The sequence below is a fragment of the Rhinatrema bivittatum genome, chromosome 3, assembly GCF_901001135.1.
Source record: "Rhinatrema bivittatum chromosome 3, aRhiBiv1.1, whole genome shotgun sequence".
Classification (NCBI taxonomy): Eukaryota; Metazoa; Chordata; class Amphibia; order Gymnophiona; family Rhinatrematidae; genus Rhinatrema; species Rhinatrema bivittatum.
In genome coordinates, this window is record NC_042617.1 from 296,289,029 (window position 1) to 296,316,923 (window position 27,895).

Consider the following 27,895-nt stretch of genomic DNA (forward strand, 5'->3'; position numbering starts at 1 on the left):
GATGATACCTCCACAGACACCGATGATTTACCTTCACCTCCTTCTCCTACTGAAAGTAGAAAGCGTTCTCTTCCAGAGGACCTCTCTTTCATTAATTTTGTGAAGGAAATGTCTGAGATGGTCCCCTTTCAACTTCAGACGGAACAAGATGATAGGCACCAGATGATGGAACTTCTCCAATTCCTGGATGCCCCTAAAGTGATCACCTCTATTCCCATTCATCAAGTTCTTCTTGATCTCCTTAAAAAGAATTGGGAAAATCCTGGATCCGTAGCCCCAGTACACAGGAAGGCTGACACTACTTATCTAGTACAGTCAGCCCTGGGCTTTCAAAAGTCTCAGCTTGACCACCACTCAGTTGTGGTAGAGTCAGCTCAGAAGAAGGCAAAAAGAACGAAGCCATACTCCTCTATCCCTCCTGTCAAGAAACACAAATTCCTAGACAATATTGGTCGACGAGTGTTCCAAGGGGCCATGCTCATCTCTAGAACTGCTGCTTACCAGCTGTATATGACCCAATACAACAGGGTCATTTTCAAACAGCTACAGGACTTCTCTGAAACCCTGCCTGACCAATTCCAAGAACATCTTCAAACCCTTGTCAACAAGGGCTTTGAAGCAGGGAAACACGAAATTAGAACAGTTTACGATATCTTCGACACCTCCACTAGAGTGTCTGCGACTGCCATTTCGGCGCGGCGTTGGGCCTGGCTCAAGTCTTCAGACCTTTGCCCAGAAGTACAAGACAGGCTCTCCGACCTGCCTTGTATTGGTGACAATTTATTCGGTGAACAGATTCAGCAAATAGTGGCTGAGTTAAAGGATCATCATGAGACCCTCAAACAGCTCTCATCGATACCTTCTGACTTCCCATCTAGACAGCCCTCCAAGAAGGACCCTAAGAAGTCTTTCTTCCGGCCAAGGAAGTACTATCCTCCACCGACAAGGGACCCGAGTGACAAGGACCTATCATAAGTCCCAGCCTCGCCAGCCTCGCAAGCAAAAGTCACAAGCAGCTCCCCAACCGGGGCCTGCTTCAGGTTTTTGACTTTCACTTCGAGAGCAGCAGCCTGATCCCTCTGCCAGCCATACCAGTGGGAGGTCGACTATGCCACTTTCATGGAATGTGGCAAGCCATCACAACCGACCAATGGGTACTGGCAATCATTGCTCAGGGTTACCATCTGAATTTTCTTGCTGTTCCATCGGACTCCCCGCCGCTACAAGTGTGGGGAGTATCCGACCACTCTGTCCTTCTGGAGCAGGAGGTCTCCCTTCTTCTCCAGTTAAGAGCAATAGAACCCGTTCCTCTTCGCAACAAGGCCTAGGTTTCTATTCCCGGTACTTTTTGATCCCCAAAAAATCCGGGGGCCTTCGTCCAATTCTAGACCTACGTGCTCTCAACAAGTTCCTCCAGCGGGAAAAGTTCAAGATGGTAACCTTGGGCTCACTTCTACCTCTTCTACAAAGAGGAGACTGGCTCTGCTCTCTAAACCTCCAGGACGCATACACCCACATTGCGGTAGCTCCAGCTCATCGCAGGTACCTCCGGTTTTTAGTAGGCCCAAACCACTACCAATACCGGGTGCTTCCATTCGGCCTAGCTTCAGCTCCACGAGTCTTTACCAAATGTATCGTAGTTGTCGCAACCTTCCTCCGGAAAGAAGGCGTTCACATCTACCCCTATTTAGACGACTGGTTAATCAGGGCCCCAACCCAGCAAGCAGCTCGATCGTCCCTGAATTTGACCCTACACACTCTAATTTCTCTAGGATTTCTCGTCAATTACGAGAAATCCTGTTTAGTCCCATCTCAAACCTTGTCTTTCATTGGGGCAGACTTGGACACTTTACAAGCAAAAGCCTTCCTACCTCAACAACAAGTTCAAACCCTCGTGTCTCTTGCTCACCAGTTGCAGTCTCAGTACACAGCGACTGCTCGGCAATTCCTTGTCCTTCTCAGACACATGGCGTCCTCAGTCCATCTCACTCCAATGGCCCGTCTGGCCATGAGAGTCATGCATTGGACTTTACGGTCACAATGGACTCAAGCGACTCAGTCTCTCTCAACCATTGTCCACATCACCGACGCACTCCGTCTGTCTCTCGCCTGGTGGAAAGATCAGAACAATCTCCTCCAAGGACTACCTTTTCATCTACCAGATCCTCAACTCATTCTCACCCCAGATGCTTCCAACCTCGGCTGGGGAGCTCATGTAAACGATCTACAGACATAAGGATCTTGGTCTCAAGAGGAATCCAAACACCAGATAAATTTCCTGGAGCTTCGAGCAATGCGATATGCTCTCAGAGCTTTTCAGGATTACCTATCGAATCACGTCATCCTGATTCAGACAGACAACCAGGTGGCCATGTGGTACATCAACAAACAGGGAGGCACAGGCTCCTTCCTGCTGTATCAGGAGGCCGCTCAGATTTGGGCGGAAGCGCTCTCCCACTCGATGTACCTCAGGGCAACCTACTTGCTGGGAGTGGACAATGTTTTGGTGGACAAACTGAGTCGTGTCTTCCAACCGCACGAGTGGTCGCTCAATCCCTCGGTAGCGACCTCTCTCTTCCAACACTGGGGTTATCCCCAAATAGACCTCTTTGCGTCCCCTCAGAACCACAAAGTAGTCAATTACTGCTCCCTCATTCGGAGCGAACGCTCGCAGCCCAGAGATGCATTCTCCCTCTCGTGGGCAGCCGGGCTGCTTTATGCATTCCCTCCACTTCCCCTTCTTTTGAAGACTCTTGTGAAGCTCCGTCAGGACAAAGGAACCATGATCCTGATAGCACCTCACTGGCCACACCAAGTGTGGTTTCCCATACTCCAGGATCTCTCCATCCGCAGGCACATTCCCTTGGGAAAGGACCCACTTCTAATCACTCAGAACGACGGATGTCTACGCCATCCCAATCTTCAGGCCTTGTCCCTGACGGCATGGATGTTGAAAGGTTGATCCTTCAACCACTTAACCTTTCAGATTCGGTTTCTCGTGTCCTGATTGCTTCACGGAAGCCTTCCACAAGAAAGTCGTATTCCTATAAATGGAAAAGGTATACATCATGGTGTTTTTCACAGTCCCTTGATCCCTTTTCCTGTCCAATCCCGAGAGTTTTTGACTATCTCTGGCATTTATCGGAATCCGGTCTAAAGACTTCCTCAATCAGAATGCATGTCAGTGTGGTAGCCGCTTTCCATAAAGGTTGTCGGGGATGCCCCTATATCGGTGCAACCCCTCGTAACACGTTTTCTTAAAGGCTTGCTCCATATCAAGCCACCCTTACGTCCTCCGGCCCCTTCTTGGGACCTTAATTTGGTTCTTGGTCGGCTCATGAAACCTCCATTTGAGCCTCTTCACTCCTGTGACCTAAAATATCTCACATGGAAGGTGATTTTCCTTTTGGCTATCACTTCAGCTCGCAGGGTTAGTGAGTTACAGGCCCTAGTTACCTATCCACCTTACACTAAACTCCTGCAGGACCGGGCGGTACTCCACACTCACCCTACGTTCTTACCTAAGGTAGTTTCGGAGTTTCACATTAATCAAGCCATCATACTACCTATTTTCTTTCCCAGGCCCCACTCCAATCCAGGGGAACAGGCTCTGATTACCCTCGACTGTAAACGGGCTCTAGCGTTCTACCTAGACCGGACAGTGGCCCACAGGAAGAGCACTCAGTTATTCGTCTCTTTCCATCCCAACAAATTAGGGCAGTCTGTGGGTAAACAGACTCTTTCCTCCTGGTTGGCGGACTGCATATCTTTTTGCTATCAGCAAGCAGGCATTCCTTTCCAAGACCGTGTTAAAGCACACTCGGTGAGGGCCATGGCAACTTCAGTAGCACACTTACGTTCAGTGCCACTTCCTGACATTTGCAGGGCTGCCACCTGGAGCTCACTCCACACTTTCGCAGCTCACTATTGCTTGGACAAAGCCGGAAGACAAGATTCCATCTTCAGCCAATCTGTCCTGCGAAACCTGTTTCCAACGTGACGTACCAACACCCTTCCGCCTGCCTGGTGGGGTGCGGATGCCCTCTACCAAATTCCACCCCAGTTGTCGTGCCTGTTGCACGCCGTTGAGTACATTTGGTGCATGTTCGGACATCCTCAGCTCGGTACTCACCCATATGTGAGGACTACCATCCTGCTTGTCCTGTGAGAAAGCAAGTGTTGCTTACCTGTAACAGGTGTTCTCACAGGACAGCAGGATGTTAGTTCTCACGAAACCCGCCCGCCACCCCGCGGTGTTGGGTTCGTAATACTTTATTGTTTTATTTTTTTCGGCACTGCCTGTAGCTATAAAATAAGACTGAAGGGGGAATCCTGCTGGCTGCAGGGTTAGTGCCATGCTGGGCATGCCCAGTAGGGGGCCAGTCAAAGTTCTGGAAACTTTGACAGAAATTTTCCGTGATTGGGCTCCATCCTGATGATGTCACCCATATGTGAGGACTAACATCCTGCTGTCCTGTGAGAACACCTGTTACAGGTAAGCAACACTTGCTATCTGAAACCCTGCTTGTAATGTTTTCCGTGATGCTGGCACTCTCATCTCTCCCCTGCCTTAGGCACCTCTGCTGTGCATCTGGCTTTTGGGTCTGTCTGTTCTATGGTTTTCTTTTTGTAGAACCTAGACCCCTTTGTGGGTCACCTGCCTCATAGGCAAAAGGGAGAGAGGTGGTGCTTTCAACACTCTGCGGTTTCCTGCTTTGTCCTCTTCAGATAACCTGTAGCTTGGGAATCACCCATGTGTAAGGACTACCATCGTGCTTGTCCTCGGAGAAAGCAGAGTTGCTTACCTATAACAGGTGTTCTCCGAGGACAGTTGGATGTTAGTCCTCACGAAACCCACCTACCTCCCCTGAGAGTTAGTTTCTCCTTGTATGAGCTATATCATGGACTGAGGGACTCTCCCTAGGGGGCAGGGTAATAACTACAGCTGCACTTGCTTAGTAGGGCATGTTTGAAAGTTCTAGAATATTTGAGATCAAAGTTCCAGACCGGGGCGTCATCCAATGATATAACCCATGTGTGAGGACTAATATCCTGCTGTCCTCCGAGAACATCTGTTACAGGTAAGCAACTATGCTTTCAAAAATAGCAAAATTAATTAAAACTTAAATACACACAAAACAGATTTTATAGATTGGTAAACCTTAGATGACGATTATAGGATCTATACTACTGGTCCTGTAGTAGCTTTAGAAAGTGTGGTAATTCAGAGAACCGGATAGGCCTGCATTTTGGGGTCCCTCATAACATCCGTTGTCACATCATGTTATTTTATTAACTGCAGTTGCATCCGTTTTAGAAAAGTCAAACTTAGAAAAGTCTGTAGTTGCTAATAGACTAAATAATTCTCTTCTGATTGGTTTGACAAAAATTAAGAAAGCTGTATTTGATACAGAATGCTGTCACACGGCTGTTATGTCTGCCCCCATGGAACCTTGTTTTTCCAGGCTTATACACATGCTAGCTCCCAATAGAATTTGAGCTGCAGGTTTTTAAATTGTACATGGTTTGGCACCTAAACATATCTGATGGACCATGTCCAGAGATATTTTCCTTCCAGATGGGTACATTCCTTGAATAAAATGTTGTTGTGCATCCATTCCTTCAGCTACTGATGCAAAATTGGTGGTTACAAAAGAGAGAGCTTTTTCTCAAATAGCCTCTAAATTCTGAAAATCTTTGATTTGTTCAGTTAGGGAAATGCATACTCTTTTCCATTCTGCATTTTTATGCTTGTGCTCTTGAGTCGGTTGTTAATTCTAATTCTGCTATTGAATTATTTAAAGAGGTAGTTTTGGTTGCTGAATCAATTGATAGTGTTGGATTATCTTATTGGCTGAGAGAGTTCTTATTATATTTTTAGTCATGTCTGAGATGTTTCTCCTTTGTTTTTATTTTTATGTATCATTTATAGGATAATGGTAGACATTTTTAAGTTAATTTACATTGTGCTTTGGTGTTAATTTTGCTGTATATTGTAATATGTGGATTTCTTAAATATTTATTATAATTTAAATAAGAATAATAAGTGTGCTATAATCTAGATTGTTTAGTCACTTGTTCCAGAGAAATCGGAATTTGCAGCAAATAAATTTAAAAAATAAATTTTCTGGATTGTGTATTTATGGAATTAAAATCTCCGGTATGCAACCATAAAATGTTTAAACTAAGAGATTAAACAGGAAATAGTAGTCTAGTCCACTACACTAAAGACTAGACTACTATTTCCTGTTTAATTTCTTAGTTCAAACATTTTATGGTTGCATACAGGAGATTTTAATTTTAATTCCATAAATACACAACCCAGAAAATTATTTTTTAAATTTATTTGCTGCAAATCCCGATTTCTCTGGAACAAGTGACTAAACAATCTAGATTCTAACATTATTATTATTCTTTAAATTATAATAAATATTTAAGAAATCCACACATTACAATATACAGATGAAATCCTGCACTCTTGGATTATGCATGACCTGAAGTAAGTTTGTGCACTACATGATTTCTTATCCAATTGTTGAGTAATAACACTAATAAGATTTTTACTTTACTCTCAACTGTTTGAAAGGTTTCATGCAGTCTAGATATCTAAAGAATACCTGTCTTTAAAGATGGTTTACTCCTGGGGGATTTCTGAGCTACTGCACAGTGCAGACTTTGCACAGAATTAACCTCCTGTGCAGAATTTACAGTTTTTGCACAGAATTTAGGGAAAAGGCCCTGTGGGCCGCAAGCAGAGCCCACCCCGCTCGCAGTGGAGATCGGGGCTACAAACATTTGTTGGACATGAGCAGAACCCATCCTGCTCGCTGCAAAAATCAGGGCCACAAAAATCAGTTGGCTGCGAGTGGAGAACATCTCACTTGCAGCAAAGATCAGGCATGGCAACAGAGAAGACCCAGTATGAGAGGCAAGAAAACTCATGAGCCTGTGTAAGAGAGAGGAAGTGTGCGTGTATAGGTTCCTATGTGTGTGAATGTGAGAGAGAGAGAGGGAACGTGTAAGAGTGTAAATATGAGGAGAGATTGTGAGGATGTGTATATGTTCGTGAGAGATTGGGATACATTATGTATGAGGGTGTGTGTGAGAGAGGGGGTGTGAGTGTATGTTGAGAGAGAGAGCCTGTGTGAAGGGGTGTGAGTGTATGGCAAGAGAGAGTGAGAGCCTGTGTGCAAGTGTGTGTGTAAGAGAGAGAGGTAGCTTGTTTGAGGGGCTGTGTGCCAGAGAGAGGTAGCCTGTGTGAGAGGGATGTTCCAGAGAGAGGTAGTCTGTATGAAGGGGGTGCCAGAGAAGAGGGAGCCTGTGTGAGGGGATGTGTGTGCGTGAATGAGAAAGGGAGCCTGTGTGAAGGGAGTGTGTGTGCGTATGAGGGAGAAGGAGCCTATGTGAGAGAGTGCATTGAGAGAGAAGACAGAGCCTGTGTGTTTGTGTGCGAGGGAGCCTGTGTGAGGGGATTTGTGTGTGCAAGAGAGAGATGAAACTTGTGTGTGTTTGCGAGGGACAGAGGCAGCCTGTGTGATGGGCTGTATATGAGAGCTGCCACACCGTGTTTTTTTTTGTAATTTTTGTTACCTATTTGAATAGCTTGTTTCGTTCCTTATTTTACCCTCTCTGGTTTCCTTTTAGTAAACTCCTACTTCTCCACTGCTTCCTATAAATTACTCATTGGTTGTCCTGTTTTTACCACCCCCCCCCCTGTTTTATTGTAATTCCCACCTTTTGTTAAACTGTAAACAGATATGATGTGTATTTTAATGTCGGTATAAAAAAAACTGTTAAATAAATAAATGAAAGGGGTCAAACTGTAGGAGTGGAAGGCTGAGAAGTGGAAATAAAGTGGAAGGAGCCTGGAGGGGGAGGGGAGAGATAGTGGAAAGCAGAGGAGTTGAGTCCTGAGAGGGCAACATGAGAGATCTGACCAGGGAAGTAGGGAGAGATGTGGCAGGGACACTCTTACAGTGTACTTACTTCTAGGGGAATTTTGCTCAAAATATTTAAAACTCTGCATCTTTGAGAAATAACTTTTCTGTATTTCATGTTAAATTAACTACTCAAAGACTGTGCTGTATATTGTGTTTTTTTAACCAATATAAAGTTTGCAGAATTTTTAATTTTTGTGTGCATAATTCCCCCAGAAGTAATGTTTGCATGTGTGATGAAGAACTGCATTGTTATCCTACCTGCATGAAAACCTCTATGGAAATCTAAAGTAGCAATTTTAAATGGGACGGACTTGTGTGTGAAAACATTTTAGATTGGGAAATAATCAAATAAGCAGTGTTAATAGCATGTTGCTCTGTGGTGGTAAATACCAGTTGGTTGATAGTGTTGGAGAATTTACAAGTTCAATTTTAAATTTTATTTTTGTTTATTTTATTTCATTGTAACAGCATATCCACAAGGCTGAAGGATGTATTGTTGGTTTCATAATGACATGGATACACAACTCTTATACATACATAACTATAAGTATCCTTTGTTTAATTATTTATATATGGATCAGCTTTGGAACATTCTGAGGTGGATAAGCCCAATTAGGTTTTGAGTTTAGATTGAATTACCTTTCCAAAGAAATTAGTTTAAATTGAATTACAAATTCAGGTACAGTTGTTACCCTAAGGGTCTGATTTATTAAGACTCTTTTCCCATTCTGTGTCCATAGGGAGAATGATTTGTTAATCAGGCCCCAAGTTTGTACCTGAGGCAATAAAGAGTGAAGTGACTTGCCCAAGTTCATAAGAAGCATCAATGGGAGAAGGGTTTTTAAACCCTTGGTTCCTATCCCACTGCTCTAACCATTAACTACTGCTCTATTTGAAAGAAAAAAAAAAACAAAAAACAGAAGAGTAACCAAGAGTTCAGCAGTTAAGATTTAATGCAAAAAGCATAGTCTAGTGCAGTGGTTCTCAACCTTTTATTGGCTGGGACACACCTGACAGATGGTTCTCACATGCGTGACACACTGAACATGTGACCATCACGGGACTAAATGTAAACATGGCCTCTGCATCCACAGGAATCCCCTCAACCCCCAGCTATGAGTACAAAGCAGATCTAGGGCATTATCCTATACAACTCACCATACAAAAACGATATTCTGGTTCTGATGACATCCCAATAAAAGCAAAACAAACTCATTTTACTACCAGGCAGAATAGCCTTCCTTATGAAAAGACAGTAATTTAGCACTAATGCATATCCTATTGAGAAAACACAACAAATAAGATTGATACAAATGCCTACACGCTAGTAAAATACCTCACCTCGGTCACATACCCTTCACCAAGTACAGAAAAACCACAAATTATAAATATGGAGACAGAAACTGGAATAGAAAACCAAAAAAGCCACTCTGCATGCAGTGTGAACTTGGAGAAATGGAAAGAGAAATATAGCACCTAACAGACTCTCAGGATTTGCAATAATGCACACAAACTAACCCGCACAAAGTTACACCTGTATTATGGAACACACTCAACAGTAACAATCCTGTCTAAGAAACACAACTATTAAACCAGGCCCTAAACACTAATACATTTCCTATTGGGAAAACAGAATAAGCCAAGCTGCTATAGAGCCCCACAGAGAAATAATTGTAAAGCTATACTAAAAATGTTACAAAACAGCTGCTGAACAGAATAATATCCAACAATTAAAAACTCATAAAAATTATTAAAACCTGTCCAAATATCAATAAAATATTACAAAACAGCAGACATTGCATAATACCCAATAATTAAAATGGCAGTTAATCAAGAAAAATAAATTTAAAAAGCCACCTTTACTTACCCTCTCCAGCAACTCTCCTACTCCTTTCCCTTCCAGGCCAATAGCACTCACCAGAAGCAGCAAGGTCTGCTGAAGCTCTGTCCTCACAGTCCTCTTCCTTAGCGCCCACAACCAGCCACACACACACACCAGTCTCAGTCTCTCTCTCACACACACACACCAGTCTCAGTCTCTCTCTCTCACACACACACACCAGTCTCAGTCTCTCTCTCTCACACACACACACCAGTCTCAGTCTCTCTCTCTCTCTCACACACACACACCAGTCTCTCTCTCTCTCTCTCTCACACACACACACACCAGTCTGTCTCTCTCTCTCTCACACACACACACACACCAGTCTCTCTCTCACACACACACACACCAGTCTCTCTCTCACACACACACCAGTCTCAGTCTCTCCCTCACACACACATACACACACCCCGACCAGTCTCGGTCTCTCCCTCACACACACATACACACACCCCGACCAGTCTCGGTCTCTCCCTCACCCACACACACACCCCGACCAGTCTCTGTCTCTCCCTCACACAGACACACCCACACACACACCCCGACCAGTCTCGGTCTCTCCCTCACACAGACACACACACACACACACACTGACCGGTCTCTCCCTCACACACACACACAAACACCCAGTCCTGTCTCTCCCTCTCCCTCACACACACAAACACCCTGACCGATCTCTCCCTCTCCCTCACACACACAAACACCCTGACCGGTCTCTCCCTCTCCCTCACACACACAAACACCCTGACCGGTCTCTCCCTCTCCCTCACACACACAAACACCCTGACCGGTCTCTCCCTCTCCCTCACACACACAAACACCCTGACCGGTCTCTCCCTCTCCCTCACACACACAAACACCCTGACCGGTCTCTCACACACACACACACACCAGTCTCGGTCTATCCCTCTCACACACACACACACACACACACACACTTACCCCCTAGTCTCGGTCTCTCCCTCACACACACACACACCCTGACCGGTCTCTCCCTCACACACACACACAAACACCCTGACCGGTCTCTCCCTCACACACACACACACACACACCCCGACTAGTCTCGGTCTCTCCCTCACACACACACACACACACACAGACACCCCGACCAGTCTCGGTCTCTCCCTCACACACACACACACCCCGACCAGTCTCGGTCTCTCCCTCACACACACACACACACACACCCCGACCAGTCTCGGTCTCTCCCTCACACACACACCCCGACCAGTCTCGGTCTCTCCCTCACACACACACACACACACACCCCAGTCTCGGTCTCTCCCTCGCACACACACACCCCGACCAGTCTCAGTCTCTCCCTCTCCCTCACACACACACACACACCCTGACTGGTCTCTCCCTCACACACACACAAACACCCTGACCGGTCTCTCCCTCACACACACACATACACACTGGTCTCTCCCTCACACACACACCAGTCTCTCTCTCTCTCACACACACACACACCCCAACCAGTCTCTCTCTCACACACACACACACACACCCCGACCAGTCTCGGTCTCTCCCTCACACACACACACACACACACCCCGACCAGTCTCGGTCTCTCCCTCTCACACACACACACACCCCCGACCAGTCTCGGTCTCTCCCTCACACACACACACACACACCCCGACCAGTCTCGGTCTCTCCCTCACACACACACACACACACCCCGACCAGTCTCGGTCTCTCCCTCACACACACACACACCCCGACCAGTCTCGGTCTCTCCCTCACACACACACACACCCCGACCAGTCTCGGTCTCTCCCTCACACACACACACACACACCCCGACCAGTCTCGGTCTCTCCCTCACACACACACACACACACCCCGACCAGTCTCGGTCTCTCCCTCACACACACACACACCCCGACCAGTCTCGGTCTCTCCCTCACACACACACACACCCTGACCCATCTCGGTATCTCTCTCACACACAAACACCACCCTGACCCGTCTCTCTCTCACACGGAAACACACACACACCACCCTGACCAGTCTCGGTCTCTCTCTCACACGGAAACACACACACACACCACCCTGACCAGTCTCGGTCTCTCTCTCACACGGAAACACACACACACCACCCTGACCAGTCTCTGTCTCTCTCTCTCAATCACACTCATGGTCTCTTATATACAAGCTCTCAATCACATACAAATGTTCTCACCCAAGCACCCATTCACACCCACACTCACACCAGCTCTCACTCAAGCACCCATTCACACCAGCTCTCACTCAAGCACCCATTCACACCCACAAGCTCTCACCCAGGCTTCCATTCACACCCACACACACAAGCTCTCACCCAAGCACCCATTCACACCAGCTCTCACCCTAGCACCCATTCACACCCACGCACCCATTCACACCCGCAAGCTCACACCCAGACACACACACACACACACACACCAGCTCTCACCCAAGCACCCAATCACACCCACACACACCAGCTCTCTCTCAAGCACCTATTCACCCCAGCTCTCACCCAAGCACCTATTCACCCCAGCTCTCACCCAAGCACCCATTCACACCCACACACACCAGCTCTCAGCCAGGCACTCATTCGCACACAGACACACCAGCTCTCACCAAAAACGTCTTCTTCCTTCACTGCAGGGATTGGCTCCAGTTCAGTCACGGCTTTACTCCGGCGGTTTTCTTTTTGCGCCACCACGGGAATGGGCTCCCGTGGTGGTCGGGGTCGGGTTTCCTATTCATCGCCACGGTCCCATGGCGGCCTTGCTTCGTCGGCATTGAACACTTGTATTCCTCCCACCCCACCCCCGAGTATTCTGATGCCTGCCTCACCGGCCAATCAGAGGCTTCCTCCCTTCTTCCTACTCTCACTGGTAAGTAGAAGGAAGGAGGCTTCCGATTGGCCTGCGCGGTGGCAGGCAGAATGAAGGAGGCTTCCCATTGGGCAATGGGGGTAGGAAGAAAGGAGGCTTCCAATTGGCCCGTGGGGGTTGGAAAAAGGAAGAAGGAAAGTAGAATGGGGTAGTGGGACACCGGGAGATGCGACACACCTGCCGGTGTTTGGCGACACACTAGTGTGTCACGACACACCGGTTGAGAAGCGCTGGTCTAGTGCACAGTTCCACAGGAATATAGTAAATGATCCTGGGATAAAGTACCAACAAACCTCAGACAGGAGAGGGATAAGCAATTGGCAGAAGCAATGGAATGCTGGGGCCATAGGGAAAGCAGAAAAATGAAGGTAATAATGTATCTATACAAATATTTGTGAGACCTCATTTTGGCATATTATCTAGTTTGGGAGGCTGAACCTCGGAAGGATGTAGACCTGGGGTTCCCAACTGTTTTGGGATCGTGGACCCCTTTTCAACCTCCAAAATTTTCATGGACCCCCACATGTTTCTTTTTCATTTTCACTTGCAGTTATATGCCATATATAAAAAAAAAAAAGTTAAGAATGTAAAGCAAAGAGATAATTATATGCACACCCAACTTATTCATTGTACATACAACGTATTAAATAATGCTTTCTGATATAAACTGAGTGCATATAATTGCAAAGCACAGCAGTAAATGTGCAAGAATGTACTCATATTTTGTAACATACATAGTGTAAATACAAGCAGCCACATAGCTGGATCTGTCTGAATTTTGAGCAACTGGGGGAAATGTACTGATGGAGGGATGAGAAAAAGACAGACAGACTGGCGGAGTTGGGCTGCTTGAGGGAGATGATGAAACTAACCAAAGTGGACTGATGGAAGGGAGAGAGAGAGACTGGTGGAAATGGATCAGTAGAGAGAGAGAGAGACAGACTGGTGAAGATTGGTGGAGAGAGAAAGAGACAAACTGGTAGAGATGAACTGGTGGACGGAGAGAAAGAGAGAGACTTGTGAGTGCACAGCCGAAAAGGACATTTCCTCTTACCACTCATCATAAAAAATGATTCAGATTGTAGTGTCACCTCAGTAACAGCAACACAAATTCCTTCCACTACCAGGAGCATTGTGTATTAAGATGGATTTGGGGAAATCCACTGCTTATCCCTAGAATAGCAGCATGGAATTTGTCAACCTTGCCAGGTATTTTTGATCTGGATTGGCCATGGTTGGAAACAGGATACTGGGCTATATGGACCTTTGGTCTGACCCAGTATGCCAAATTTTATTGGGGGGGGTGGGTTTCCAACTTTTAAATGCAGGTTCACATATATCCAAAAGGTATCCATCAAAATATAACCACAACGGTAAGAATAAATACATCACAGTGACAGATTTTTCAATGAGAAGTTATAATACAATACTAAACAAAACAAGCTACCGTAACAGCAAGACAGAACAACATAATCATCCTTCATTCTCCCTCATTCATACAGCCATTCAGTCAACCAAAGTGTAGGTGAAATGTACCAATTTAAAGCCAATCAGTGGTATAATCTAAAGAAGACAACTTACCTTTCATTGTTTTTGGTAACTGAGAATGGATTATGTCTCAGGTGCGTAAATAAGTTTTACTCACACTTTTATAAAGATATCTAGCATCTAAAGGTTCTAATTGCATCCACAGCACCATTTTTTAATCCAAAGTGATAAAGGTGGTGCAAACTGTATCCACTGTTTTAATATAAAAGCTTTTGCAATTAACTAAGCTATTCTAATACATTTAGCAAATCATTTAGGGTAAGTTTTATGCTCAATGCATAGAACCTAAAAGCTAAGTAGTATCCTCATAAGGCGGTGAAGAACAACTGCCTTATGGATATTGGAAAGTACTAAGTCCCAAAAGGAAAAATCTTATGTACAATATCCTGCAAAAAATGTATTCAGATCCTATAGGAAATCTGCCATACCATAACACCCTATCTACCAGATTTGAACAGTAACAACCCTACCTATGAAAAGGCAACATTGCATACACCAGGCCCTAAAACAGCAATACACCTCCTGTTAGGTAAACAGACCAAGTCAAGCTGCTTGGTCCCCTCCTTCAACTTTTTCAAGCCGCGGTACTCCGGTAAGTTTTTTTACCCGTTTTCCGTCAATTACCGTCGAGTTTAGCCCTCGCGGCCTACTGGCCATCGACTGTACCTCGGCTCAATTTTTAATGGCCATGGCGTCAGGGTTCCGCCGGTGCCCGGACTGTAATCACACCATGTCCATCATAGACCCCCACAAAGTCTGTGTAATGTGTCTCAGATGTGAGAACAATGTCCTAACCTGCACCAAATGTGCCCTAATGACACCAAAAGGGTCGCAAGGCCAGAATGGAGAAAATGGAAATTCTCTTCTGTGCTGAAACCCCGACGCTGTCTATTGCATTGACGTCGTCAGAACCGGCACTGTCAACTTCGCGCCAGTATCGACCTCCGGCCGGTGACCGTCCGTGGGGATCGTAGTGATAAACATCGCCACCGGCATCGAAAGTCTCGGACCATCGAGGAAGCGAAATCATCAACCTCACCATCGTCCGAGCCGCCATCGAAGAAACCCCGTTCAGAAAAGGTACTGACCTTTTCAGTGACCGGGTCACCGAGGCAACCCTCACCCGACAGGGTATCAGGAGCCGCGACTCTGCCTTTAATGGTGGTCCCTCCAGCTATGCCTCTGCCTCTTTTCTCTGTTCCGGAGCCAGGGTTGCTTGCTCCAGGTCTCCCTAGAAGAACTGGACGGATGGTTCAGGAGGCCATCGACAAGGCGATGCATCAACTCCAAGTTCCTCCGGCACTGACACTGGTACTGATTGCGGAACCGACCACTGACCCGATTCCAGCAGCGTTGGCATCGCTGCTCTCAAGGATGGAAGCGTTCATGGCCGCTTTTCCACCAAAGGACCGTGGGTCACCGATGGCTCCGGTGCTCTCCTTGCTTACTTTGTCATCGGGAGGAGAAACACCGTTTTGCATCCCTCCATCGGGAGTTCTGCCGATGCCTCACCCATCGATGCTGATACGGTGTCGGTACCACCGATCCATCCATAGGTGCCGATACGTCCAGCGCCACCGAGACATCCATCGATGCCCGCGATGCCTGCACTGGTGCCTTCGATGCCTTCATCTGTGCCTCCAGTTATTCCTTCAAGTCCTTCGGAGCCTCAACCAGGACCTTCAGGGATCCCACCGTCCTGTCCTCCTCTAGTCCCTAGAGGAGCAGGTGCTGATCCCTATGATACCTGGACTGATGAGTCTTCACCAGACACCGATGATTTGCCTTCACCACCTTCACCTACTGAAAGCAGAAAGCGTTCTTCTCCTCCAGAGGACCTTTCCTTTATAAATTTTGTGAAGGAAATGTCTGAATTGGTTCCCTTCCAATTACAGACGGAACAGGACGATAGGCATCAAATGATAGAGTTGCTACAATTCCTGGATGCTCCCAAGGAAATAACCTCCATCCCTGTCTACCAGGTTCTTCTGGATCTCCTCAAAAAGAACTGGGAATATCCTGGCTCTGTTGCTCCAGTCAACAGGAAAGCTGACACCACCTATCTCGTACAGTCAGCTCCAGGCTTTCACAAACCTCAATTGGATCACCAATCTGTGGTTGTAGAATCTTCCCAGAAAAGAGCAAGGAGATCAAAACCTCATTCTTCTTTTCCCCCAGGCAAGGAACAGAAATTTCTAGATGCCATTGGTCGCCGTGTCTTCCAGGGATCAATGCTCATCTCCAGAATTGCCTCTTATCAGCTCTATATGACCCAATATAATAGGGTCTTATTTAAGCAGATACAGGACTTGAAAGACTCCCTGCCTCAGCAATTTCAAGATCAACTCCAAGCCCTAGTAAACAAGGGTTTTGAGGCAGGCAAGCATGAGATCAGATCATCTTACGATATCTTTGACACTGCTACCAGGGTATCTGCAGCTGCTATCTCGGCAAGACGATGGGCCTGGCTCAAGTCTTCTGACCTTCACCCTGAAGTACAAGACAGATTATCTGACCTGCCTTATGTAGAAGATAATCTGTTTGGCGAGCAGATTCAACGAACGGTGGCGGAACTCAAGAACTATCATGAGACCCTAAGACAGCTCTCTCTGATGCCTTCTTGAGTACTCTTCAAAACAGCCCTTCCAAAAGGACTCTAAGAAGTCATTCTTCTGCCCGAAGAAATCCTACCCGCCACCAGCTAGAACACGTTCTACGAGACCGTTTCAAAAAATCCAATCTTGTCAGATACGAAAACAAAAATCGCAAGCACCTCCTCAACCAGGTCGTGCTTCTGGTTTTTGACTCCTGCATAGAGAGCAGCAGGCAGCTTCCATTGCCCCCCATACCAGTGGGAGGTCGATTGTGCCATTTCAATAACAGGTGGCACTCGATCACCTCAGACCAGTGGGTCCTGGCGATAATTGCTCAGGGTTATCATCTGAACTTTCTCTCCATTCCACCGGACTCCCCACCTCTACCAATGTGGAGAACATCCGATCACTCCATCCTTCTGGAATAGGTCGTCTCCGTCCTCCTCCAGTCCAAGGCAATAGAACCAGTACCCTACTCTCATCACGGCCTAGGGTTCTATTCCCGGTACTTTCTAATCCCCAAAAAAATCGGGGGATTTTTTGGGGATTCTGGACCTACATGCCCTCAACAGGTAGCTCCAGCGAGAAAAGTTCAAAATGGTAACCTTGGGCTCTCTTCTTCCTCTTCTACAAAGAGGAGACTGACTCCGCTCTCTAGACCTCCAGGATGCATACACTCATATCGCGATAATTCCATCCCATCGCAAATACCTGAGGTTTATAGTAGGCCCAAGTACCGAGTGCTTCCATTCGGCCTCGCGTCTGCACCACGAGTCTTCACAAAATGCCTCGACGTAGTTGCAGCCTTCCTCAGGACTCAAGGTGTTCACGTCTACCCCTATCTAGACGATTGGTTAATCAGGGCTCCCACTCAGCAAGCTGCTCTGTCGTCCCTACATCTTACCTTACACACTCTAATTTCGCTCAGATTTCTCGTCAACTACGACAAATCCTACTTAGTCCCATCTCAAACCTTATCGTTCATTGGGGCAGACTTGGACACCTTGCAGTCAAAGGCTTTTTTGCTCTCACTCTAGTGTCTCTTGCACATCAGCTGCAGTCTCAGCACTCCATGACTGCACACCACTTTCTTATCCTCCTGGGACACATGGCATCCTCAGTTCAGGTCATCCCAATGGCCCGCTTGGCCATGAGAGTCATGCAGTGGACTCTAAGGTCACAATGGACTCAATCATGAGACCCTAAGACACGTTTTGATCTCCTTGCTCTTTTCTGCCCCATTCAGCCCCTGTTGACCCCTTATAACACGTTTTTTGAAAGGCTTGCTTCACCTCAAGCCTCCTCTGCGTCATCCGGCCCCTTCTTGGGTCCTCAACCTAGTTTTGGGTCGGCTCATGAAACCACCATTCAAGCCGCTTCAATCCTGTGACCTTCGATATCTCACATGGAAAGTGATTTTCCTTTTGGCAATCACTTCCGCTCGCAGAGTTAGTGAATTACAGGCTCTAGTTACCTATCCGCCGTACACTAAACTTCTGAAGGACCGGGCAGTACGCCGCACTCACACTAAATTCTTGCCTAAGGTCGTTTTGGAGTTTCATCTCAATCAATCCATTCTACTACCTACCTTTTTTCCCAGGCCCCATTCTGATCCAGGAGAGCAGGCTGTGCATACCCTTGACTGCAAACGGGCTCTAGCGTTCTACCTAGACCGTACAGCTGCCCACAGAAAAAGCACTCAATTGTTTGTCTCTTTCCATCCTATAAAATTGGGGCAGCCTGTGGGTAAACAGATTCTCTCCTCCTGGAGAGCAGGACTGCATATCCTTTTGCTATCAGCAAAAGGGCATTCCACTTCAAGACCGTGTTAAAGCACACTCTATGAGGGCCATGGCGACTTCAGTAGCACACCTACGCTCGGTGCCGCTTCCTGACATTTGCAGGGCTGCAACCTGGAGTTCTCTCCATACCTTTACAGCCCATTATTGCTTAGATAAAGCCTGAAGACAAGATTCCATCTTCGGCCAGTCTGTCTTGCACAACCTATTTACAACGTGACGTACCAACACCCTTCCGCCTGCCCGGTGGGGTTCAGGATGCCCTCAGCCAAATTTCATCCCAGGCCTAGTGCCTTGCACGCCTGAGTACATTTGGTGCATACTCTGACATCCTCAGCTCGGTACTCACCCATATGGGAGGACTACCATCCTGCTTGTCCTGAGAGAAAGCAAATGTTGCTTACCTGTAACAGGTGTTCTCACAGGATAGCAGGATGTTAGTCTTCACGAATCCTGCCCGCCGCCCCGCGGTGTTGGATTCGTAACGTTTTTGTATTTTATTTTCGGTACTACTTGTAGCTTTTTAACAAGATTGAAGGGCGACCCCTGCTGGCTGCAGGGTTAGTTCCATGCTGGGCATGCCCAGTAGGGGCCAGTCAAAGTTCTGGAAACTTTGACAGAAGTGTTCCGTGATTGGGCTCCATCCTGTGATGTCACCCATATGTGAGGACTAACTTCCTGCTGTCCTGTGAGAACACCTGTTACAGGTAAGCACCATTTGCTATCAGTTGTTTAGAACATCCAATAATTAAAAACTCATAAATTATTTTAAATTTCCCAAACACCAATAAAATATTTCAAAACATCAGACACATCAAATAACAGCCAACAATTAAAACTAATAAGGATTTTAAAAATTCCCCACTCTCCATACCTGGGAACTTTTGATTTCCAGTCACCCTGAGATTGCTATGGATTAGTAGTGGTGGAGGAAGTGGGGGTCACACAGACTTCCTCCTTTCTCTCACTCACATACATGCACATGTTCATTCTCATTCACACATGCATGTATCCTCTGTCACACACACACATATGCTTCTTCTTGTTCACATACACACATATGCTTCTTCTTGTTCACATACACACATGTTTTCTCATACTCACACACTCCCGCTTCTACACACCTGCTCTAACACATGCTTCCTTTTATACACACGTATAGACACACGCTTCCTCTTATACACACATGCTCCCTCTTTCTCATTCACACATGCACTGTCATATATTTATTTGCTTTTGTATACCGACATTCATTGGGGTACATCACATCGGTTTGCATGTTGGCGTGGAGAAATAGTAGGATGAACGTGTCCTACTATTTTTACATGGAATGGAGGCACATCAATAGTTAATACAGATACATTTTCGCAGTGTTGAGCATCAAGGAGAATTTATATATATATATATATATATATATATATATATATATATACACACACACACACACACACACACACACAAGCTCCCTCTTTCATACACAAAGGCTCCTCTTTTTCCTGGAATCTGCAGGGGGGGAGAGGGGGGTCCAAAGGCCTCTTCCTCACTCTGTTTACTAGAAGGATGGGATGCACTGGTGGGATGGGATGTGCCAGCGGCCTGTCAGGTCTCCTTTTTTATGGCCACTGGCAGGATATGGCAGGCCAATGTCTTTTCGCACCTCCTTTTTTGTGGCTGCTGGCAAAATGGGTATGTCAGCAGCCTCTTGGTCCTCCTTTTCATGGCCAGCCGCAAGATGGTGTGTGCTGGCGGCCTGTCAGGCCTCCTCTTCCATGGTATGGGCTTTCTCATCGCCTTTCACAGCTTACTTCTTGTCAACTTCCTGTTATGGTCTGGTGGACCCTTAGGGGTCCATGGACCACAGGTTGGAAACCACTGATTATTTATTTATAATAATTTATATTCCACCTATTGCCAAGGCCTGTTCTAGGTGGATTCCAATAAAATAAAATACTTAAAACACAACAAAATAATACTGCATATAAAACATGTCAAAATAAATCAAACAATTCAAACAGCAAGGAATCATCATTTAACAATGTACTGAAATGATGTGAAAAACACAGTCACGCATGGTAATTTTATTCAAAGCAGAGGAAATCCAGGCAATCTGTACCATAAGCTGTTTCATATAATGAAGTTTTAGAACAAGTCAAAAATATAAAACTGGAAGAGGGCAGACTCAGGAATAATGTAAGTAAGAGCATTTCTTTAAAGAAAGCATGGTAGATACATGGAAGGAGGAGAATAGCCTAGTGGTTAGAGCAGTGGACTATGAACCAGGAGACCAAGGTTCAAGTCCTGCTGTCGCTCCTTGTGACCTTGGGCAAGTCACTTTACCCTACATTGCCTCAGGTACAAAAACTTAGATTGTAAGCCCTCTGGGGATAGAGAAATACCTACAGTACCTGAATGTAAACCGGTGTGATGTCTCAATTGAGATGAATGTCGGTATATAAAAATAATAATAAAATAAAATAAAAAGACTGTCCCAGTGAAGTGGTGTAAAAATTAAAGAAAGCATTGGAGAAGCATAGAAGATTCTGACTGGGAAATTAGGGTAAAGCCAGAAATCAGGCAGGTCTGTGGTATTACAATGAAGTGGAGAAAAAGCAAAGATTTTAGGATGTGAGCAAAAAAGCCATTTCTTACCAACAGTATTTCCAGTTGTTGGCATGCTGAACTGTATATTTTCAGTTTATTTATTTTATTTATGTATTTTTATATACCATTGTTTGCAACTGGCCGTCACAACGGTTTACAAGAGAAACAACAATACATAGAACTACTAACATGTGCACTGAACGAATGTAAATAAGAATACAATTTGTGATCAATACAGTAGTATACATATATGAGGCATTTGGAGTTTACAAAGTTTGGAAGAAGTAATAAGAACTATAAAACATTTAGCAGATAATTTAATAAGCATTGGTTTACTATATACAATGTTGGATTGACTTATTTAACAGGCTAGTGGTTGGGTGTGTGTTGTGTGGTAACTGTTTGTTTAGCTTATCCAATACCGTCTTTAATCACTTGACTCCTGTCATATTAGTGGCTCGACCCTACATGCGTAAGCTGTGAGTAACTGTAGCTCCTAGAAATAGGATATTCTCTTTTCATAATTGTGTTGCTGTTGTGTAGTTTATATACTATTTCAACTTGGTAAAGTTAAAATGACCCTGCCATCTTGTGGGCTATAAGCCCAAAGGGGAAAATATATTTAAAAATTTTAAAGGTGAAAGTTACTTTTATTGCAATGTATGACTTAAAGTGCTCCAAGAGAAGTCTTATTTCTTTCCTAAAAGTGGTCCACCACTTGACTGAGCCTACCAGTATGCTTCTGCTGCAGATTTGCTTGGCTCAGCATGGGAGAAGGATAGACTGCAGTCAAGAGTTGTGCACCTGGAAGAAAATCACAACTGCAGAAAAATATAGTGTGTGGGGGTTTTTCTTCTTTGCGCAAACATAAATTCTCCTAGGACAAGCAGGATGATAGTCCTCACTTTTGGGGTGACATCATCAGATGGAGCCTAGCACAGAAAACTTTGGCAGACTGAGCATGCCCAGCCTGCTGTTATTTGTGCATGGTCCTCTTTCAGTCTCTTCTTTTCCACGGTGCAGTAGCCTCATGGTTGTGGAGCTTCAAACCCTTGAAAGTGTTTTTGCTTAATTTTCGGGGATTTTTCTGCTTCGGATCCCCCTTCGCTTTTGGTTCCTCTGGTAGGTACCTTTGGCTTTTGCCATCGTTATTCATGGTCAATTCCAGACTCCCACTTTGGGTCTCCGTTGGTCATCGACTGCGCGCCGTCCTCTTTTTCAATGGTATCATCTGGTTTTGACGGTGCCCATGGACCATGTTCATCACGGATCCGCATGAGGTGTGTATCCTCGCACGACAGAGGGTGTCGTTTATGTGATCAAATGAACCCCAAAGGGTGTCATGGGCACCTGGATAAAATGGAGAAGCTTTTTGGCTCTCCAAAACCTTCTACTTTGGCGCCAGTGTCTTCCACACCTAAGGACCTCTGGGAACCGTCCTCGTCTCTTTCCCCTGGCGGTTCCACTCTCCAGTACTCCTAAGGATCAAGGAGAGGGAGATCGATACTCGGTGGTCTTTCCCCTCCCCTCGAGGTCGTCATCGTCCTCTGCGTTGGGGAAAGACCGGGCCTGAGCGCCGGAAACCCAGGAAGCATAGACACTGGTCTAAAGAAATCTTTGGACCATCTGAAACATTTAAGTGATTTGTTTCACCTTAGGTGATGTTAGTGCCCCGGAGGCACTGGATTGATTTAAAAGTAACTTGAGATGTCTAAAGGTTTAAGAGCTAATGTTCCCTGGACGTTTCATCAAGATGTCATCCTGAAGAAGTGGTTTTTGAAAATCATTGCAGTTACATTACGTATGAGGTTCAAAGTACAACAACAAGTGTTGAGGTTTATCATTATTTTCCTGATAATTTTCTGCCGACATCTTCTCCACTGTGTACCTAAAGATTAATTAAGTGTTTTGAATGAAATTTTGTTTGGGGGATTTTCTTTCTTTTTTCCTCCTTTCTTTTGGGTTTTTGATGTTTGTATTTTTTGTTTTTATGTATTTTTTTAAATTTTTTAATTAAGGGGTTTTGATGTGATGTGTGAGGAGTGAATGTTTTTGGCAAGTAGGATGTGTGAGTATTTATAATGGAGTTTATAATGGGATTTGTAATACATGGCTTATGAATATTCATATTTGTATATTTTTTGAGAAGTGTACTTTTCTTGAATAGGGTTTATATATAGACTAAAGTGTTTATTAAAGTATTTGTATAATTAAATTTTTAGTGGACTGCTGTTTGTCATTTGTTATTAATAGTTTCTTTATACAGAACAGTAGGGGTGATTAAGGGTTTTTTTGGATAGTAACATTTTTTAATTTGGCCAGATTTGCTTGCCCTTTTGATGTTTGTTTCGCTTTTCTATCTAGGAAGTGGACTTCAGGAGAAAGGCCATCATATACTATGACTCCATGGGTGGACTAAATAATGAAGCATGCAGAATATTACTGTAAGCAAATTTATATTCAACTTAGATTTTAACAATATTCATTTCTTTGCATCCTCTATAAAAAAGCAGAATAAAATTGTATGAAAATATGTATAAAAAGATTTAAAGTGAACTTGAAATATAAAACAAAATTAGGTTATAGAATCATCTTGTTTGGTGTGTGCAATTTATGGACATTATCCATGCAATGTTTTATTTTACATAGCTTGTACAATATACCTTTACATTGTAATACAGTATATGTCCTAAACATGGTTTAATTATACCAAGTATTCAAATGAGCATATATTGCATTTTTACACTTAAACTAGATAATTTCTAATCTGATCTTGGATTATGATCTATTGATCCTTGGCAGGTAGAGAATACCTGATTTATGAGGAGGAATTATGGATCATGGTTTTCTAATCCATCACTAATAAAAACCAGTTAACATTTGCTGGTGTTCTTAACCCCAGCATAAAAGAATGAATAAAAACATTAAATGTATCTCTTTTGCAAAATACCTCTGATTTTTAATAGGAAAAAGCGCATAACATTTGAAAAAATGCTTTCAATTAAAGAGCTATAAATGTATAAATTTACAGCTTGATTCCTGAAGAACTGAGCACAGGCATACTCTTTCCGAAAATTCATACAATGGGTCTGAGATAGTGGAGAGCCTTGAACTCACAGGACTGAGCTGGACAGGGTTAACCAGTGGTCACCAGGCAAGTCGAGGAGAAACAGGAATAGGTTCAGGTCTGGCAGCAAGATAAAGGGGGCCAGATGGTCACAAGCCCAACCTCTTTCTCGGAGGAAAGTCAGGATGGCAGTCCTCACATATGGTAGTCCTGTGGGAATTCTGCGCTACTGCAGAGTGCAGAATTTGCACAGAATTACCCCCCCTGCGCAGAAAATGGCAGAGTAGACCCCGACATGCCATGAACGTAGCAGGCGAGGATGAAGGCCCCTGTGTGCTGTTTGGACGCACTCAGCTTGCAGCGAAGATGAAGGCCACGGCACTCCATTCGTGGCGAAGATGAAGACCCCCATGTGCCGCAGGACGTGCTCTGCTCGCGGGAAAGAGGAAGGCCCTGGCGTGGAGTTCGCGGTGAAGATGAAGGCCCCCTTGTGCCATTGGATGCGCTTCATTCACGGCGAAGGTGAAGGCCCCGGTGAGAGTGAATGTGTGTGTGTATGTGAGAGGAGAGGGACAGGGGTGTGAGGAAGGGGAGGGAGGTGAGCAAGAGGGTGTGAAAGAGAGCATGGGAGGTGAGGGGGGGGATGCTTGACTTGGTGCTAGAGAGAGGGAGCCTAAATTGAGGAGATTGTGAATGAGTTTGTATGTATGTGAGAGATTGGGAGCTCATATGTATGAAAAAGGGGATTGTGTGTATGTGAAGGTGCCAGCCTGTGTGAAGGGATTGTGTATGTGTGAGACAGAATCTTTGTGAAGGGGTGCATGAGAGAGAGACATAGGTACGCCTATGTGAGGATGTATGTGTGAGAGAGAAAGGGAGCTTGTGTGGGTGTGTATGCAAGAGAGAGGGACCCTGTATGAGGGATGTGTATGTGCAAGAGAGTGAGGGAGCCTGTTTGAAGGTGTGTGTATGTGTATTAGAGAGAGGGAAGTGTGTGTGTGTGAGAGAGAGAGAGAGGGAGAGACAGAGGGAGCCTGTGTGAGGGGCAGTACTGAGAACTGAGTCAAACTTGGGGACTGGCGATAGAGTGGAAGGGGTTGAGCCTAGAGGTGGAGGGGAGAGATACTGGCAGGTGGAGGAGTTGGGGGCTGAGAGGGCAAAGTGGCCAGGCAAGTAGGGAGAGAAAGTGAAAGGGACACTCTTACAGTGAATTTATAGGGGAATTCTGCTCAAAAATATTTAAATTCTGCATCTCTAAGTAATAACATTTTCTGATTTAATTTAAAATGTAAATTACTTAAAGACTGTCATGTAAATTATGTTATTTTGACCACTATAAAGTTTGCAGAATTTTGAAGAATTGTACATTTTTTGGCGCAGAATTCCCCCAGGAGAAATATGGGTGACATCATCCGATGGAGCCCAGCCCAGAGTTTTGGATCTCAAAGATTCTAGAAAGTTTTATGCATGCTTTACTGAACATATACAGCCCCAGCCACTTCCCCTGCTTCCCAGGCAAGGTTCCTCAGTTTCATTTTTTTCTGCAGTTAGTAAGTCATGGTTCTTTTCTCTTTTCTCACAGCTACTGCAGTGAAAGTTTCTAGAGCTGCAGAAACTATTTTTGTAGCAAGGCCCTGCAAAGTTGGTTCGCCTTCATCTTACCCTTAGGTAGTTTTCTTGTTTTGGTTTTTTTTTATTTATGTATTTCCAAAATAAACAAGATATAAATCTTGAACAAAAATATTAAGAACAGGATTGATTAGTAGAAACCATCAAGCATGTTGCCAACAATGTCCTTGAGCGCCATGAAAGGTCATCAGGCATGTTGCCTACGATGCCCCAGTGTGACCTCTCTTGATTACCCTTGCTGTCAGAATACAACGGCATTGCCATCAAGTGCCCTGGTCCCCCTCAAGTGCATGGAAGCCCTGTGGGCGACTCGGGCTTTGGGTCTTTGGATGGCCCTTGGTACTTGTCGAGTGCCGGGTTACCATCAACCCAAAAACCCCTTGAGTGCCAATGCATCCAGAGTGCACTATGGGCCAGGGCCCTCTAGGCTATCGAGCGTTGGTTCGATGCACCCTCTGCAGTGACCGAATGGGGTACTGAGGGGCCTCATGGTGTGCCATTGATGGCATACGGCCATCAGGTGCTATGAACACTGATGCTGTCAGGTGTCCTGAGCTGCCATCTAGCGCCAGAGGCACTGGGAGGGGAGGGTGAGTGGTTTGAGAGAGGGGAAGAGGGGGCATCACTGGGCTTCAAGTGCAGATTAGCGCTGGGGTTGCTGTGAGGCTATCAGCTGCCAGGGGTGCTGGCAAGGGACCATCGAGTTCACAACATCAGCGCTCTTGGGCACATAGGTAAGCTAAGGGAAACCATCAATGGTGCCAGCTGTCATTGGTTTCCTTGGGCATTGATGCAGCCTGTCAGTGCCACACAACCTCTGCCTTCTGGCTCCATGGGCACCATCATTGTCAACAACCACAGGAGCCTGGGGCATCATTTATGGCTTTATATGCGAATGGGTCAAGAGCCTGAATGGCAGTTAGACACTATTGAAGCCCATAGTGTGGCGGTGTGTGGTGCCATGAAAGGTATCCATCACGATTGGCACTGCAGAGGCGCTGTCGCCTCTGTGGTAGTTGGATGCTGCATGAGACAGCCGCAGAGCACCATGGGCACAGTCAGGCACCCTGGACTTCCCTGCCTGTTACAACAACGGAAAGGCAGTGAGCCATTCATGACTCTAATTCAGGACTGCACCACAGAATACCACCCACATAATGGACGCCATGGTCAGATTGGGTACAGCAGAGGTTGTCTACTCCTCCAAGCACCTTTAGTGCTGGTGGGCAGCATTCTCTTTGTCGAGTGCTGTGTAGAGCAGTGTCAGAGATAGCGGACCCCCATAGTCACATCAAGGTATTAGCTCTTCATCTGTTTTGCACCTTGGGGTGCTATGGGACACTAGCGAGGAGGGTGCCATCACATACTTTTTGACTGCTTTTTGGCAGTGCGCACCCGCCGATGCTAACACGTGGTGCTCAGTCCTTGCTGTGCCATGGGATTCTTCCCATAAGCTGCTACTGCTACTACTTAACATTTCTATAGCACTACATAACATAAGCAACACTGTACAAACATACAAGCATATGTGCGATACCACTGCACGAGAACTCATTATTGCACTTTTAAAGCAGAGGACACTATTCTTTCAGTTGTTCTCTGGTGTATGGGTGTGGGGGTTTTTTTCCCCTCGTGGTGAGCACAAGACTGACCTAAAATACACAATAAGCAGCCTAATGTAAAAAAAAAAATAAATTTATTATGTAGAATCAGAATATGCATAAGCCCGACTCCAGCCGAGTTTTCGCCCTCTTTCAATAGGGCTGCATCAGGGGCTAAAAACATAGAATAAATGACATTAAATGATATAAAAATAATTAAAAACTAATAAAAACATACATTACATAGACATATAAAATAAACATGTATAATGAACATATAAAATGGTAACATGGAAATATGTAGTGTGAACATGAGACTAAATGTTAACGTAAATGATATATCATGGACATAAAAGTGTAC

The 27,895-nt window shown here is 45.3% G+C and overlaps 1 protein-coding gene across 8 annotated transcripts in view; it reads left to right on the plus strand.

Moving 5' to 3' along the window:
* Window positions 1-27,895, plus strand: part of SENP1 (SUMO specific peptidase 1) — a 458,603-nt gene that overhangs the window by 272,971 nt on the left and 157,737 nt on the right. For 6 of the 8 annotated variants that reach the window (XR_003855558.1, XM_029594995.1, XM_029595001.1 and 3 more), the window contains one exon: window positions 23,602-23,681. The exons of the other annotated variants lie outside the window; for them this stretch is intronic. Coding sequence is in view for 5 of the 6 variants with exons in the window: in XM_029595001.1 (XP_029450861.1) it covers window positions 23,602-23,681 (80 nt within the window). In the remaining variant the exon portion in view is untranslated. Of the gene's footprint in view, window positions 1-23,601; window positions 23,682-27,895 lie in introns of those variants that run through there. 8 annotated transcript variants of the gene reach the window in all.